Genomic DNA, 16,064 nt, shown 5'->3' on the forward strand with positions numbered 1-16,064 from the left:
CGACTCCATTGGATACTACAGCGGAATTTTGTGACCTGTCAAATAACTGTGGATAAAGCTAGTCATCTTTGGACATAGCTAGTCATCCTCACTCATTATCAGTATTACGTCAGTCATTGTATTATTTTTCTTTGTTTTTTATGTATTTTTTTGTATTGTCTTATTTTGCACTTTCAGTGTCTGATGAAGGCCTGCGCACCGAAAACGTCAACACACGTACTGCCGCTTTACTTGATTGTTGTTCGCAATAAAATAAGTAAATTTGGATCAATATAACAATTGCTGTGATTTATTATTACTATGTGTCACTTTATGTGGTAATAACTTTAAAACGCTTTTACTTATCCAGGCCATTCTGAGATTGTTTTCTTGTCACATATTGTACTTCATGACAGTGGTAAAATGGAGTAAAAAAAATAAATTTTTATTTATAAAAAAAGACAAAATTTACAAAAAATTGGGAAAAATTTACAATTTTCTAAATTTCAAATTCTCTGCTTTTAAAACAGATAGTGATACCTCCTAAAATAGTTATTACGTTACATTTCCCATATGTCTACTTCATGTTTGGATCATTTTGTAAATGACATTTTCTTTTTTTGGGATGTTAGAAAGCTTAGGCTACTTTCACACTTACAGGCAGAGTGATCCGGCAAGCAGATCCGTCGCCGGAACTGCCTGCCGGATTCGGCAATCTGCATGCATTGCAAGAACGGATCCGTCTCTCTGTAAGTCGTTCGGAGAAACGGATCGGTTATATATATTTTTTATATTTTTACTGGTCTGCGCATGCGCAGACCGGAAGGACGGACCCGGCATTGCGGTATTTTGAATACATTTCAATGTAAATTAATGCTGGATCCGGCATTCCGGCAACTGATTCAGAATTTTGGACGGAGATAATACCGCAGCATGCTGCGCTATTTCCTCCGTCCAAAACGCCGTTCAGTGACTGAACTGAAGACATCCTGATGCATCCTGAACGGATTTCTCTCCATTCAGAATGCATGGGGATGAAACTGATCAGTTATTTTCCTGTACTGAGCCCCAATGACGGAACTCAGTGCCGGAAAAGAAAAACACTAGTGTTAAAGTACCCTTAGAAGTTTAGAAGCAAATCTTAAAATGTTTAAGAAAATTTCCAAAACCCAATTTTTAATGACCAGTTCAGGTCTGAAGTCACTTTGTGGGGCTTACATAATAGAAACCACCCATAAATGGCCCCATTTTAGAAGCTACACCCCTCAAGGTATTCAAAACTGATTTAATAAACATTGTTAACCCTTTAGGTCTTCCACAAGAATTAAAGGAAAATGTAAATGAAATTTCAGAATTTCACTTTTTTGGCAGATTTTCCATTTTAATCCATTTGTTCCAGTAACGAAGCAAGAGTTAACAGCCAAACAAAACTCAATATTTATTGCCCTTATTCAGTAGTTTACAGAAACACCCCATATGTGGTCGTAAACTGCTGTATGGGCACACGGCAGGGCGCAGAAGGAAAGGAACGCCATATGGTTTTTGGAGAGCAGATTTTACTGGGATAATTTTCAGTTGCCATGTCACATTTGAAGACCCCCTGATGCACCCCTAGAGTGGAAACTCAAAAAAAGTGACCCCATTTTGGAAACTACGGGATAAGGTGACAGTTTTGTTGGTACTATTTTAGGGTACATATGATTTTTGATTGCTCTATATTACACTGTTTGTGAGGCAAGGTAACAAAAAATAGCTGTTTTGGCACCGTTTTTACTTCTTGTTATTTACAGTGTTCATCTGACAGGTTAGATCATGTGGTATTTTTTTAGAGCAGGTTGTTACAGATGCGACAATACCAAATATTTTTGTTGTTTCTTTCAGTTTCTCATAATAAAGCATTTTTGAAAAAAAATGTTTTTTTAGTGTCTCCATATTCTGAAAACCATATTTATTTATTTTTTGGGTGACTGTCTTATGTGGGGGCTAATTTTTTTGGGTATGAGATGACGGTTTGATGGGTACCATTTTAGGGTGCATATGACTTTTTGATCGCTTGGTATTACACTTTTTGTGATGTAAGGTGACAAAAAATTGCTTTTTTGACACACTTTTTTATTTTTTATTTTTTACGGTGTTCACCTGAGAGGTTAGTTCATGTGATATTTTATACAGCAGGTTCTTACGGACGCGGTGATACCTAATATGTATACTTTTTTATATTTAAGTTTTACACAATAAAAACAAAAAAAACGACAAAAAAAATCATGTTTTAGTGTCTTCTTAGTCTGAGAGACATAGTTTTTTTTATATTTTTGGCCGATTGTCCTAGGTAGGGTATCATTTTTTGCAGGATGAGATGACAGTTTGATTGGTATGATTCTGGAGTGCATATGACTTTTTAATCGCTTGGTATTACACTTTTTGTGATGCAATACATGTACGGCGCTGGTCCTTAAGTCACGGTCACCAGTGCCGTACATGTACGGCGCGAGTCCTTAAGGGGTTAAATAAAGGGAAAACACACCATTTTTATTTACGTTGTTTAGCGATCACCATAAGTAATATTGTTCAGGTTTTTGTGATTACAGGGATACCAAATAATGTTTTCTGTAAGGCCTAGTTCACACGAACGTTTGTGATCCGTGGCCGTATTGCCGCCCGCAAATTGCAGGCCGCAATACACGGCCACAGTTCCGTGTGCATTCCGCATCACGGATGCGGACCCATTCACTTCAATGGGTCTGCAAATCCGGAATTGCGGAACGGCCGCACGGAATGGGACCCCTTGGAAGCACTACGGAGTGCTTCCGTGGGGTTGCGTCCCGTACTTCCGTTCCGCAAAAAGATAGAACATGTCCTATCTTTTTGCGGAACGGGCGGATCGCGGACCCATTAAAGTGAATGGGTCCGTGATCCGATGCGGCTGACCTACGGCTGGCGATCGTGCATTGTGGCCCGCAATTTACGGGCCGCAGCACGGGCACGGATCACACACGTTCGTGTGAACTAACGGTAAGTATGTTACAAAAACACATTTATTGTAATAGTTTTTGTGCAATTTGTTTGTAACAATAACCTTGCAGGACAATGTAACTAAAAAAACAGGAAAGTGAAAATTGTATTTTCTGCTATTACTTTTAGTAAAAATCTTTTATCATAAAACTATATATCAGTCAGCTCAGTTCCTCCTACTCTGTAACATGCTGCCTGTAGTTTACATAGCATTTTTATGGTGGCAGGTTCCCTTTAACTGGACTGAAGTGAATACTAATGAGGCTGCCAGGGTCTCTGACTGCAGTATCACCAGTACTGCCCTGATGGGGCTCCGCATCAAATATTTGCTGCGCCATAAATATCTTACATGGCAATAACCCTTTAAATTTTATTGCGGCCCTTGGGAGCAGTTAAGTATGATTATGTGACCCTCGAAACAAAAAATAAAGAAAACAATGAATCCATAAGGAATAGACCCTAGTCACATATAATGGAACTCAAACTCGGCTTCAAACAGGAGGATCTCCTGGTTTTTACCTAAGTAGGCCACAGTGATCAGGACTAGCACTTGGATGGTTTTACCTTACCCGGTTATGGATTTCTTCACTTATAATTTGCTGCTTTTTATTTGCTCTTTTAACATTCAAAAATCCTACCAGAGGACGTATCGAAATTCCCTAAGAAAGAAAATATAAATCACATTAAAAACTTTTTTTGTTAAAGATACAGGAGAGCATATGTCAAATCTGCTATGCCAGTTTTTTTTTTTTTTTGCGTAATAATCTCACATGCGATATGTTGTGCAAAATTTGTGCATTTTTTTCAGACTTTTGATGAGATTCACGACTTTCAAACTGAGCACCAGCTTCATAAATTTGGCGCAGGTGCATAAAGCAACTGCAGTCTGAAAATAGCTTCAAACACATATATACAATGAGAAAACCCCCCCCCCCCCCCCCTCAAATTCTACCTTCTTTGTACGGAACCATTCATTTCAATGGTTCCGCAAAAAAAACGGAATGTGTTCCATATGCATTCTGTTTCCGTATTTCCGTTTTTCCGTTCCGTTGAAAGATAGAACATGTCCTATATTTGGCCGCAAATCACGTTCTGTGGCTCCATTAAAGTCAATGGGTCCGCAAAAAAAACTGAACACATACGCAAATGCATCCGTATGTCTTCCGTTTCCGTTCCGTTTTTTTCTGAACCATCTATTGAAAATGTTATGCCCAGCCCAATTTTCTCTATGTAATTACTGTATACTGTATATGCCATACAGAAAAACGGAACGGAAAAACGGAAAGGAAACGGATACACAACGGAAACAAAAAAACGGAAAAACGGATCCGTGAAAAACGGAACGCAAAACACTGAAATGGACATACTGTAGTGTGAAAGAGGCCTTAAGCCTATATTCACTGGCCGACTATCAGCCAGATCATCACTAATGAGCGTTCGTAGGAACGCTTGTTAGCGATGATCTGGCAGTGTAATGCTGCCACTGATTACAACTAGTCAGTATGGGGATGAGCGATGGCATTAGTGATTGCTCCTGTCCATACTGTGGAGGAGGTCGCTCCATGTACTAGCAGCACTCTCCTCCACTAATGAGCTGGCAATTGTTAAGAAGGAACATAGGAAGACAGGCACTCTATATGAGGTCACCAGCAGATATCAACAAAGGACAAGGGATAGTGTGTATATGATAAAAACTATATTTATTTGGGTAGTAATAAAAACGATATCAATATAGGTCACTCCCAATGTACAGGGAGAGGAGTGGGTGGTGTAAAATAGATGAATAGATAAATGAATAAAGAAAAAGAAAAATAATTTGAAAATGTGATGATAAAACTCCCTGTATTGGGCTATAAGTCCAGAATCATGGTATGCAGAACTTTAAATATTAGACAAATATAGTCAATAGTCTGAGATGGATTCAGTTGATTAAAATAAGTAAAAAGTTAGTACAAATAAAATTGTGACAGGTTTAAAAGAATATATCAGCAGCATTCCAGATCCGATGTATGTGTATACACAGCTATGCGAAAGTTATTTTCAGCGAACCAGTGCCTGGTGGCGTCCCACCTAAAATTGGCTATCTGGTCGCTGTTACCTTTCTGGAGGATCGTCGGTTCTTCTATGTGGGTGTCTCCACGCAGGATCCTCTGTGTGCTGTGGATGCTTAGTGCGGTTATGGATAGACGGGGCCGGCAGCGCGGTTGCAGATGGATGCGATGACCGCGAAGGGCTGCTGTTTGTGGATCGGTCTGTCGATGTGAATGTTGCTGTCTTTTGCTGGCAGGCTGTTACACGGGCTACCACTGATGAAGAAGGCTGCAATCCTTCGAAACGCATATGGTTATCCAAGCCCTGGGAAGCGCTTCCAAACTCCCCTGCACCATCAGGCTTCCTCCATTCATTGACAACACCGGGAATTAAAGCGCGCGCTAAACTGCCGCACGTGGCAAGAACGCCAGACACAGTCAGCAGCCCTCTGACCAGAGGAAAAGACAGCAACATTCGCATCGACAGACTGATCCACAAACAGCAGCCCTTCGCGGTCATCTCATCCATCTGCAACCGCGCTGCCGGCCCAGTCTATCCATAACCGCACTAAGCATCCACAGCACACAGAGGATCCTGCGCGGAGACACCCACATAGAAGAACCGACGATCCTCCAGAAAGGTAACAGCGACCAGATAGCCAATTTTAGGTGGGACGCCACCAGGCACTGGTTCGCTGAAAATAACTTTCGCATAGCTGTGTATACACATACATCGGATCTGGAATGCTGCTGATATATTCTTTTAAACCTGTCACAATTTAGATCTTTATACCAACTTTTTACTTATTTTAATCAACTGAATCCATCTCAGACTATTGACTATATTTGTCTAATATTTAAAGTTCTGCATACCATGATTCTGGACTTATAGCCCAATACAGGGAGTTTTATCATCACATTTTCACATTATTTTTCTTTTTCTTTATTCATTTATCCATTCATATATTTTACACCACCCACTCCTCTCCCTGTACATTGGGAGTGACCTATATTGATAATGTTTTTATTACTACCCAAATAAATATAGTTTTTATCATGTACACACTATCCCTTGTCCTTTGTTGATATCTGCTGGTGACCTGATATAGAGTGCCTGTCTTCCTACGTTCCTATACGCCTGCCTTTTCTGACTGGGTGAGTCAGCTTAGACACGTGCACCTTGCATATTGCCCACACAGGAGAGCCACCGTATTCCCTCCAAACAATTGTCAAGAAGGAACGCTTCCTGATCTGCTAGAGTGCTACTAGTCTTACACAGAAGCAGACAGCGGCAAGATGATAGATGGTTGCCGCCTCTGCAGCAACATCTAGGAGGTGGATCCCTGGGTACTGAGGGTACTGGCTGGCCTGCCTCAATGCCTGAGGTTATCTCATTCACCCAATGAATGTATAATAAACTAGGTAGTTTGTTAGATATGGGTGCATAGGCTGGTTGAGGTGCTGTACGTTGCATCTGTATGTAGTGCAATCAGCGTGCTGTGCCATGTGCCACCTGTGCAGGGGGTGGGGGAGTAGGACCTCCATGGCTAAGGGCCCACTGGGGGATTCATCTGCTTCCCTGTAGGTCAGTCCAAGCCAACAGTATATATGGCCTAGTACAAAAACTGCATTTTAGAACTTCATTCTCACCTGAATAAAAACTGTAAAAAAGATCACCACTATGACTGATGTAATGAACAGTTTCTTCCTTGGAAACAGAGGCGTATCAGGAAGTAGAAACACTAAGGAAAAGCAGATTGCCCCGCGTAGTCCACCGTATGCAATGATGAACTGATCTTTCAGCGTTAGTTGTATTGTACGGAACTGGTTGATTATCAGAGTCAAAATAAATACACCTAAGAAATGAAAAAAAAGAACAAGTTTCTCATCCCAGTAACTAAAATTCAGAAGAACAAGAAGAACAATGTCTCACTGGTTTCAAAGAACAGAAGCACTTGTTCATCCACCATTTACAATGTGTGTTTAGGTATACTGCTCTGCTTTGTACAGTGTATATTTATTACATGGGTCCCCATAATAAGCTGATAACAAGGTGCCTACTGCTGGGTCCTCCATTAGTTGTAATCTGTATGAGTGTCTAGCAGCAAGTGATGAGTTCTCCTACAGAGCCACCGCAGGGGAAATGAAGCGTTACATCTTTCCGAATGAAATCATCGGACTAGATGAGTGTGGTCTGGTATAGAGAAGAGGTGTTGGGAAGAAATGGTCTGGAAAACACTCACTGATGAGCCATCTAGAAATGGTCAGTGTGACTTTGAATTTATTATAGGAGGACATAGAATTATTATAAGTAAATGTATCTGTGCATATATATATATATATATATATATATATATATAAACAGTGTGTGTAAATACAAACAAATATATATATATATTTGTGGTCAGGGCTAAGGATGGTGGAAGTGGGGAAAGGGGAAACCCTTAACCCTGAACCTAGTGGCTGGGTTGTGCCGGGAGCCACGATCGCGGGTACGCCAAGAAAAGGGGGCATACCCAAGGTGAGAGTGGAAGAAAGGGGAGGGAGGGAGGGGCACGCCGCAGGAACGCCAGGCTGGAGAGCAGGTGCGTGCCGGCCTAAATACTGCATGCCCCTCCCACAATTACAGGCTGCGCTGCAGCCTTAACCATTTGTGGTCAGGGCTAAGGATGGTGGAAGTGGGGAAAGGGGAAACCCTTAACCCTGAACCTAGTGGCTGGGGTGTGCCGGGAGCCACGATCGCGGGTACGCCAAGAAAAGGGGCCAAAAGACTCTGAATAGGTAACATAGTTTTATTGAATATTACAAAGCCAATGTACGGAAGGCCTGAGAGATTTCTGCCTGGGGATCTGGTATATAACGGGCGAAACAGGACGAACGCCAACGCCCCATGCAGCGGATGACATGTGCGGGGACCTGATGCTTAGAAGCTGCCGACGCAGCCCCAATGCGGAAGGAATGACCTGAAATAGTACTGGGGTCATGACCCAACCCCTGCATCAGGGACCGGACGAGGGACATGAATTTCGATGTGGTGAGTGGCTTACCTACACAAGGCAGAAGAGGGGAGTCTGGAGGAGAGACCATGAAGCAGGACGATAATTGCCATAGCACCTTGACCGGGCACCACTGGTTACCTGAAGGGAAAAACTTGATCTCCGTGGGAGGACCAAACTGGTTGGTTTTGGAGGACGGGAGATGGAGGACAAAATGATCTGCGGACCAGACTAGGTGGCGTTTCTGGAGGAAGCTATGACGCCCGGAGCTTGACGTGAATTCACCAGGCCTGAGGAAGCCGTAGAACCCGAGGTAAATAGCCGCCTTCAGAACCGTGCTGAGAGAGGGCCCAAAAGGACTGCCGTCTAAGGCCGAGGATAGGGCTCTGAACAATTCCCCCGACACCGGCTGTCTACGGGTGCGTGGACCCTTCCCCTTCTTCTGCAGACCCCTGAGTGTTGCTTTGACAGCTTGTGAAGCGAGGATGGAACCCCCATCTGGCCTGGCGATCAAGCGATGATGCTGGAGCCCCGCTAAATATAGCTTGATGGTGTTGTGCGACAAGGAGAGGCGGGTGTGGCAAAATGCAATGAACGCCATGACATATGAGGTTTCCTCCAGCTGACCCCTTGGGAATTCTCGAGCAAACTTGCTGAAAGCTGTAAACCCAGCCCGATAGTTCCTAGCCGTGTTGTGAGAAAGAGAACCCTCGACCAGTCTCTCTGCCTGGACCACCAGAGATGCTAATCCAGGATGAATGAGCTGAGTGGAGGAACCTGAGTGCCGGAATGATCCGCTTCGGGCATTTCCTGAAAGAAAGTGGGAAAACAGAAACGGGAGAGGGCGTCAGCGGCAGTGTTGGAATCCCCTGGAATGTGAGCACAACGTACATGGAAGTTGTGGGTGAGGGATATCCACACTAACTTCCGCAGCAGGGCCATGACCCGGAGAGATCTGGACCTGCCGGAATTAATGATGTCGACCAGGGATTGGTTGTCCGTGACGAACAAAACCGGCAAGTTGGACCAGGAGCTGCCCCAGACCAAGGCGGCAGCCACGATGGGGTATAATTCCAGGAGGGGAGAAGAACCGATGGCAGCTGAGTCTGCTTGGATTTCCGGAGGCCACCTGGCCGCCAGCCAGTGGGACCTGGAGATAGCAGCAAAGCCGATGGAACCGGCTGCGTCCGAAAAAATAATCGGGGAAGCCGAGTCCCAGCGGGGAACGAAGAGGGAAATGCCGTTCCAATCCGAAAGGAAGGTGTTCCACATGGCAAGGTCCGAGATGGCGTGGCGGTCCAGGTGGACCACAGAATCCTGGTCAGGAACTGTGAAAAGAAGATGCAACAGGCTGGCCAGAAAAGACCGGCCCTGGGGCATGATCTTCGTGGCGTGATTCAGCAGACCCAGTAAGGACTGAAGCTCCGCCTTGGTCAGGGTTAGAGTGCTGACCGCCCGGGAGATGGCAGAGCAGATCCTGGTCAACTTTTCGGGTGGCAGACTGGCCTCCATCTTGATGGAATCTAACGTGATGCCCAAAAAGGTTACCCTGGTGGCAGGGCCCTCGGTCTTGGTGGAGGCCACGGGCACCTGGAGGAGGGAGAAGAACTCTAAGAGGGTAGCGGGAATTGAGGGGACCGGATGAGAGTTCTCAATGAGCAAAAAGTCGTCTAGGTAATGAATTACCATGGGAAGACCTCCGTGATGCACCAGGATCCAATGGAGAGCCCTGGCAAACTGGTCGAACAGCCAGGGGCTGCTCTTGGACCCAAAGGTTAAGCGGTTGGCAAAATAAAACCTGTCCGACCAATTGATGCCATAGTATCTCCAAAGATGCGGGTGGACCGGGAGAAGTTTGAAGGCATCGGCTATGTCTACCTTGGCAAGCCAAGACCCAACCCCTGACTGGAGAATGAGCTGAATGGCTTCCTCAACTGACGAGTATTGCATAGAATACTCCTCAGAGGGGATAAGAGAATTCAGACTCGGGGTGGATGACATATGAGGCGCTGACAGGTCGTAGATGAGGCATTTTTTATTTGAAGACTGTTTCACAACCAGCCCGATAGGGTTGATCCGCCAGGACTGAAACGGAATGTGGAGAAAGGGACCAATGATGAACCCCTTATCAACTTCAGATCGAAGGAGGGCATCCACGGCCTCCGGGTCACCGAACGCCGAGCGCAAATTGGGACCCTCCCATGACCGGTGAGGCAGGGTGATGAGCCCTGTGTGGAAGCCCTCCTTGAACCCGGCCAAGAGGAAGGCCACGAAAAGACGGTCTGGGTGATCCTGCAGCAGAACAGCCAGAAGGTCTATATCAATGTCGGCTAGTCAGGAGCTCTTGGAAGATTTCCTGGTACAGGCCGAGCGCGGATGGGCCCGAAAACATGCCGAGCAGATGTGAAGAGCTCGACAGGCGTTAAAGGCACAACCCCCCGCATTTAAATTGTTGCAGACTTGGCTGCTACCTAAATAGACGATTGGTCTGCCTAGTTTGTCCAGAGTTGCCGAGGGCTTGGTGGCCCCGGAAGTACTAGGAGCAGCTCCCGGCTGAGAAGGATGAGCCTGATCGGGACACCAGTCGGAGGAATGGAATATGGACTGGCAAGAGGTGCAGGAGGGAGCTCTGAGACCGGCAAAATGACGGCAGAACAGCTCCATGTCGAGATCAGCCCAATTAGTCATGAACTGAAACTGCGACAGGGCCGCTGCCGCCTTAGCGGAAAAGGACCTGTGGTAATCGTAAAACGCTGAGCCACCGTACTTGTGGCCCAGGTCCGACACCCGATACAGGTAGGTATCAAGCTCCTCCCTCCTGGATGGATTGGCAGAACAAACAATGTCCCGATACAGGCTAAAGGCCAGGAGAAACTCGGGAATGGACAGTTTGCGGTTAAGTCTGGCGTCTTTGGCCTTCAAGACCACCGAAACCTCCCCGCAATTAATGATCCGATTCTCCGAGATGTCCTGGGAGGCGATGAGGATGGAAGCCAAATTCACATCCTTCCCAGCCAAGATGTCCTTCTTGATATGCTCGGGGATGAAGTGAGACGGGGCAATCAGAGGACCAGGAGCTGGCCTACCTGCCACGTCTAGAGGTGGGGAGGGTGCCACCACTGGGGAGGGTGGGATTGCCGAGGGTCTGGACTCGAGGGCTGCAACCCTGGCCTGAATGTCACATAACGAACTGGCAAGCCCGCTGATAGAGGACTGAATCTGGGACAGGGCTTGCTGGAGGGAAGGAGAACTAGACTGACTCTCCACTGAACTCGGGGCCGTCATCAACAAGCGGTATAATTCCGCCTTGCGGGCTGACGCGGGATGACGAATCCCCCTGCGGTTGAGCTCGGTGACCAGCCTAGGCACAGTCCAGCTCCGCAAGGAAGCGCTGACGGAGTGACCAGAAGCCGATGTTCCAGGAAGGGAAATATTGTCTTCCATCTCTGACACGTGCGACATTCTTGACCTGCGGAAAGGTAAATGAGAGGAAAACGAAGCTGCGGACGCGAAGGAACAGCCTAAAAACGGAGATGAAAGGAGAGGGAAATGAAACCATACAAAATACTTACCAGGAGAAGCCCAAAACCAAGGAACCGGAGATCTGAATCCGATTACGAACTGGAAAGCTAAAGAAAAACCCAGACCTTCAGAAGAGAAGAACAAACGAAAATACGGTCCGCAGAGGATCGATCATGACCTGAACTTACCTTAGAAAGGATTTAACCTTTGACTGACGTGAACCGAAAAAACGGACGAAACCTGCGATCTGAAAATAACGCACATGAGGACCAGGTGACGAGAGCTGGGAGGAGAGGCGGGAGGCGATCTCCCAAAGTAAGCGGTGACAGGTAAGACGCCAAAAAATAATCAGTCGACCAGGCTGGCCCAGGGAACGAAAGAGCCTAAGACATGACCCAGGGGCACAAGGGACATGCCGACTGGAAGCAAAAAGCAAGGACAACCCACACCCGTGAAATGCAGAGCGACCAGATGGCCGAGAAACTGAAAACAGACCTGGGCGATCCAGGAGGAAGGAGGAATCCCAGGTGAACTGGGGCAGAGACCTGGGCGATCCAGGAGAAAGAAGGACCCCAGGCGAACTAGGGAACAGAAGAAGAACCCCAGGCGAACTGGGGAAGAGACCTGGGCGATCCAGGAGACAAATACGTGGACCGGGCGAACCGGAAAGAGACCTGGGCGATCCAGGAGACAAATACGTGGAATGGGCGAACCGGAAAGAGACGACCCTGTGCGATCCAAGGCTTGAGACAGGATGAACACCGTGAGAGCAAGAGCCCGGGCGATCCGGGAAGACCAAGCAACGACAGGGACTGGCGAGAATGTTGTGACCTGATACACGGAGGAGGACCGAGAGCCGCAGTGCAAGAAAAATGGACAACCTGAGGTGAGGCCCGTGATACATGAACTGGCGACTGTGGAGGCTGTCATACTCAGAGTACTGGACAAGACTCCACAGTAGCTGGAGGAAGAACATGCTACAGCTGGGGGACGGAAATGTTGTAAAACGTGCGCATGAATCACACCCACTCGCGGATTGATGGAACGAACCCGCGGAATGCAGAAGCAGACCACAGCCCCAACCCACCGCGGGTAGGAGGGCTGCCCAATGTTGGTTCAGACCCGGGCGTCCAGAATGCCGCGCCCTGCAGGCCCAAAGCCGCAGGCATCCGAAATAAGCGGACCCAGGACAAACGTACGCCTATTGTCGCACGCCCCCCGAGTCTATGGGAACGCGCGACAATACGCCCCAAAGACGCGCGAGTATCTCCCGGGGCGGCAGGCATCCCACAGCGCGGACGCACGTGCTGAAAACGCCTAGGCGAGAACCATTCCCAGGAAATGAATGGCCCCCGCCTGACGAGCGTCCCACAGCCCACAGGAGCGCGGCACAAAAAACGCCCAGGCCCGAACCCAGCCCAGGTGGGACAGTGAAATACAAGTGCAGCAGGGAAGACAATATGCCCCAGTGGACAAGTGGGAGAAGACAGAAGAAGAAGTTGAAGGGGAGTGGACAGGGACCCTGACCAGGCAGACGAGGGATCCGAGACCCTGGAGGCTGCTTCGCCCAGCAGCGTGAGGTGACAGGCAGAACCTGCGCTTGACCTACCGTGGAATCCTTGAGACGCCGAGAGCTGAGGAGAGCCGAACGCTGGAGGAGACGCAGCAGGAGGAAGCTGAGGGGGCGGACCCGGAAGTGAGGAGGTCACTGCTGAGGATCGGACCGGACTGCACGCTGGGCACGCCGCAGGAACGCCAGGCTGGAGAGGAGGTGCGTGCCGGCCTAAATACTGCATGCCCCTCCCACAATTACAGGCTGCGCTGCAGCCTTAACCATATGTATATCAATCATAAAATTAGAAAACTGCATAAAGGGTGGTTGCTGCAGGCTATGTACCATCTAAGGCCTCTTTCACATGATTGTATGGCTTTTTCAGTGTTTTGCGGTCCGTTTTTCACAGATCCGTTGTTCCGTTTTTTGTTTCCGTTGTGTTTTAGTTTCTGTTCCGTTTTTCTGTTCTGTTTTTCCGTATGGCATATACAGTATAGAGTAATTACATAGAAAAAATTGGGCTGGGCATAACATTTTCAATAGATGGTTCCGCAAAAACAGAACGGATATGGAAGACATACGGATGCATTTCCGTATGTGTTCCGTTTTTTTTTTGCGGATCCATTGACTTGAATAGAGCCAGGGAACGTGATTTGCGGGCAATAATGGGACATGTTCTATCTTTCAACAGAACGGAAATGGAATGGATACGGAGTACATTCTGTGTTTTTTTGTGGAACCATTGAAATGAATGTTTCCGTATACGGAATGCAAAAAACGGTCCGTAAGCGGAAAAATAAAACGGTCGTGTGCAAGAGGCCTAAGAGTAATACTCCATGTTAATTTATTCAACTCTTCTTATGTCACACTTACCTGTTGCTCGCCAAATTAAACAGAAAAGCAAAGTAAAGCAAACAAAGGCCCAGTTCCATTCATGATTTCTTCCAACTGTAGAAACGCCCATGAAGATAAAAATCAAGGTTTCGCTGACGCTGCTCAACATCTTCATGAAATATTTAATTGTTGTGTAAGACTTCTGAGACACATTCTCCTCAACATATTTGTTCATGGACATAGCGCAAGTTGTGATCCTAAAATGGGAGCATCCAATAGAGAAGTGTAATAAAATCTGTATTTCTATTCTTGAATTTATCTATGATTGTCACCGTTTCCCATGTAGTAATGAAAAAGCAGTAATTATTTAACCCCTTAAAGACCAGGACTATTTTCATTTTTACATTTTAGATTTTTCCTCCTCGTGTTCCAAAAGCCATAACTTTTTTATTTTTCTGTTCACGTAGCTATATGAGGGCTTATTTTTGGCGGGACAAGCTGCATTTTTTAATGCCACCATTTAATTTACCATGTATTGTATTAGAAAACAAGAAAAAAAATCTTTGTGTTGCAAAATTTTATTCCAGGTTATTTGGGGTTTTGACATCACAGCGTTCACTATGCACTAAAAATGACCTGACATTCTTATTTTGCGGCTCAATATGGATGCGGCGATACCAAACTTGAAGTTTTTTTTTGTTTTACAACTTAAAAAAATAATAAAAACCTTTAGAGAAATCAAAATCTTCTTTGCATCGCTATATTCTGACAGCCATAACTTTTTTATATTTCGGTCTATAGAGATGTATAAGGGCTTGTTTTTTGTGTAACGAACTGTAGTTTATTGATACCATTTTTGTAGTATATACAACGTTTTGATCACAGTTATTCAAATTTTTGGGGGGCAAAATTACCAAAAAAATGGCAAATCACATGTTTTTCTTTTTTTTGTTTCTGTTATGGCGTTCACCGCACATTTTTTTAAAATATTTTAATAGTCATGACATTTTTGGACGCAGCGATACCAATTATGTTTATTTTTTTAATTGTTTATGTATTTTTATATGTAAAATTGGGAAAGGGGGTGATTCAAACTTTTAATAAATTGGTGTTTTTTTTTTTAATGTTTTAACTTTCTTTAACTTATTTTTTTATAGAGCTATTAGCCCCCATAGGGGCCTCGTACATGGGATCTTTTGATCCCCTCTCCTATTCACCCTATTAGAGCTCTATTAGGGTGAATAGGATTTTTACTCCCTCCATTCTGAGCTATGCCTCTTTAATGTTCTACGAAAATTATATATATATATATTATCCCTGATTGCTCCATATGTCCTTTTTCTTAGGTATTCTCTTATACTAGAGGAAGAGATTGCAAAAAGGTGGCAACCACTAGTCTTTGGTTAGAAGGGTTTACAAGGACTTGATAGTCTTTGCATTCAGCATCAAAATGAAAAATAAACTGAGCAATATACATCATTTTACAGTTCTACTTCTGTCTCCTGTGAGGCAGTGACAGGCCTCATATATGAAGAGGGAAGATATAGGTCTCCTAGAACGATGCAGGAAACCTATTAGAGGATATGTATGGTAGGCCAGGTGCGATAATCACTTGGGGATAAAGCAATCCTCAGTGTATGAGAGGATGGAGTTGGACCCCAGGGAACATACCTGCAGAGAGCCTGTGTGGTCCCAGCTAGGAGGGCTGGGGAAGCCTGTGAGAGAGGAAATTGAGAAGGAAGCCTGCAGAGGCTCTGTGTGGTTCCAGCCAGGAGGGCTGGGCGGCCACAAGGCTGATGAAGCCTGAGTTTGGGGGGACCCAGCAATGCCTGAAGAAGAGAGATGTCACACGGTCAGAGTCAGGAGGACGGCTGGACCATATCGCCCCAAGTTATTTCGCTTCTTCCACCAGGAGGACTGGTGGGTTGCACTGGTCACAGCTAGGAGCTGAATACCACAGTGTGAACACTGAGCTAGAGGTGAGTTAGGGAAAACCTCTGTATAGTGAGCTCCTAGCCGGGAAAGGATTTATTGTTTTGTGTTGATGTAACACGTTGTGATGTGAAGCTGCGACTTCATGGGGCCAAGTGATGCCAAACTTGAAAGTTTGATGTGCTGTGTGACAAATAAAGCACTGTT

General features: G+C 45.8%; 1 protein-coding gene across 1 annotated transcript in view; it reads right to left on the reverse strand.

The window, feature by feature from the left end:
* LOC120995668 (sodium/hydrogen exchanger 2-like) overlaps positions 1–16,064 on the reverse strand; it is a 134,291-nt gene that overhangs the window by 24,009 nt on the left and 94,218 nt on the right. Inside the window, exons 4-6 of the mRNA XM_040425018.1 lie at positions 13,965–14,182; positions 6,672–6,877; positions 3,561–3,650 (exon numbers count right to left, since the gene is read on the reverse strand). Of these exons, the coding sequence (XP_040280952.1) occupies positions 3,561–3,650; positions 6,672–6,877; positions 13,965–14,182 (514 nt within the window). The remainder of the gene's footprint in view (positions 1–3,560; positions 3,651–6,671; positions 6,878–13,964; positions 14,183–16,064) is intronic.

Source organism: Bufo bufo, chromosome 3 (assembly GCF_905171765.1).
Source record: "Bufo bufo chromosome 3, aBufBuf1.1, whole genome shotgun sequence".
NCBI classification, from domain to species: domain Eukaryota; kingdom Metazoa; phylum Chordata; class Amphibia; order Anura; family Bufonidae; genus Bufo; species Bufo bufo.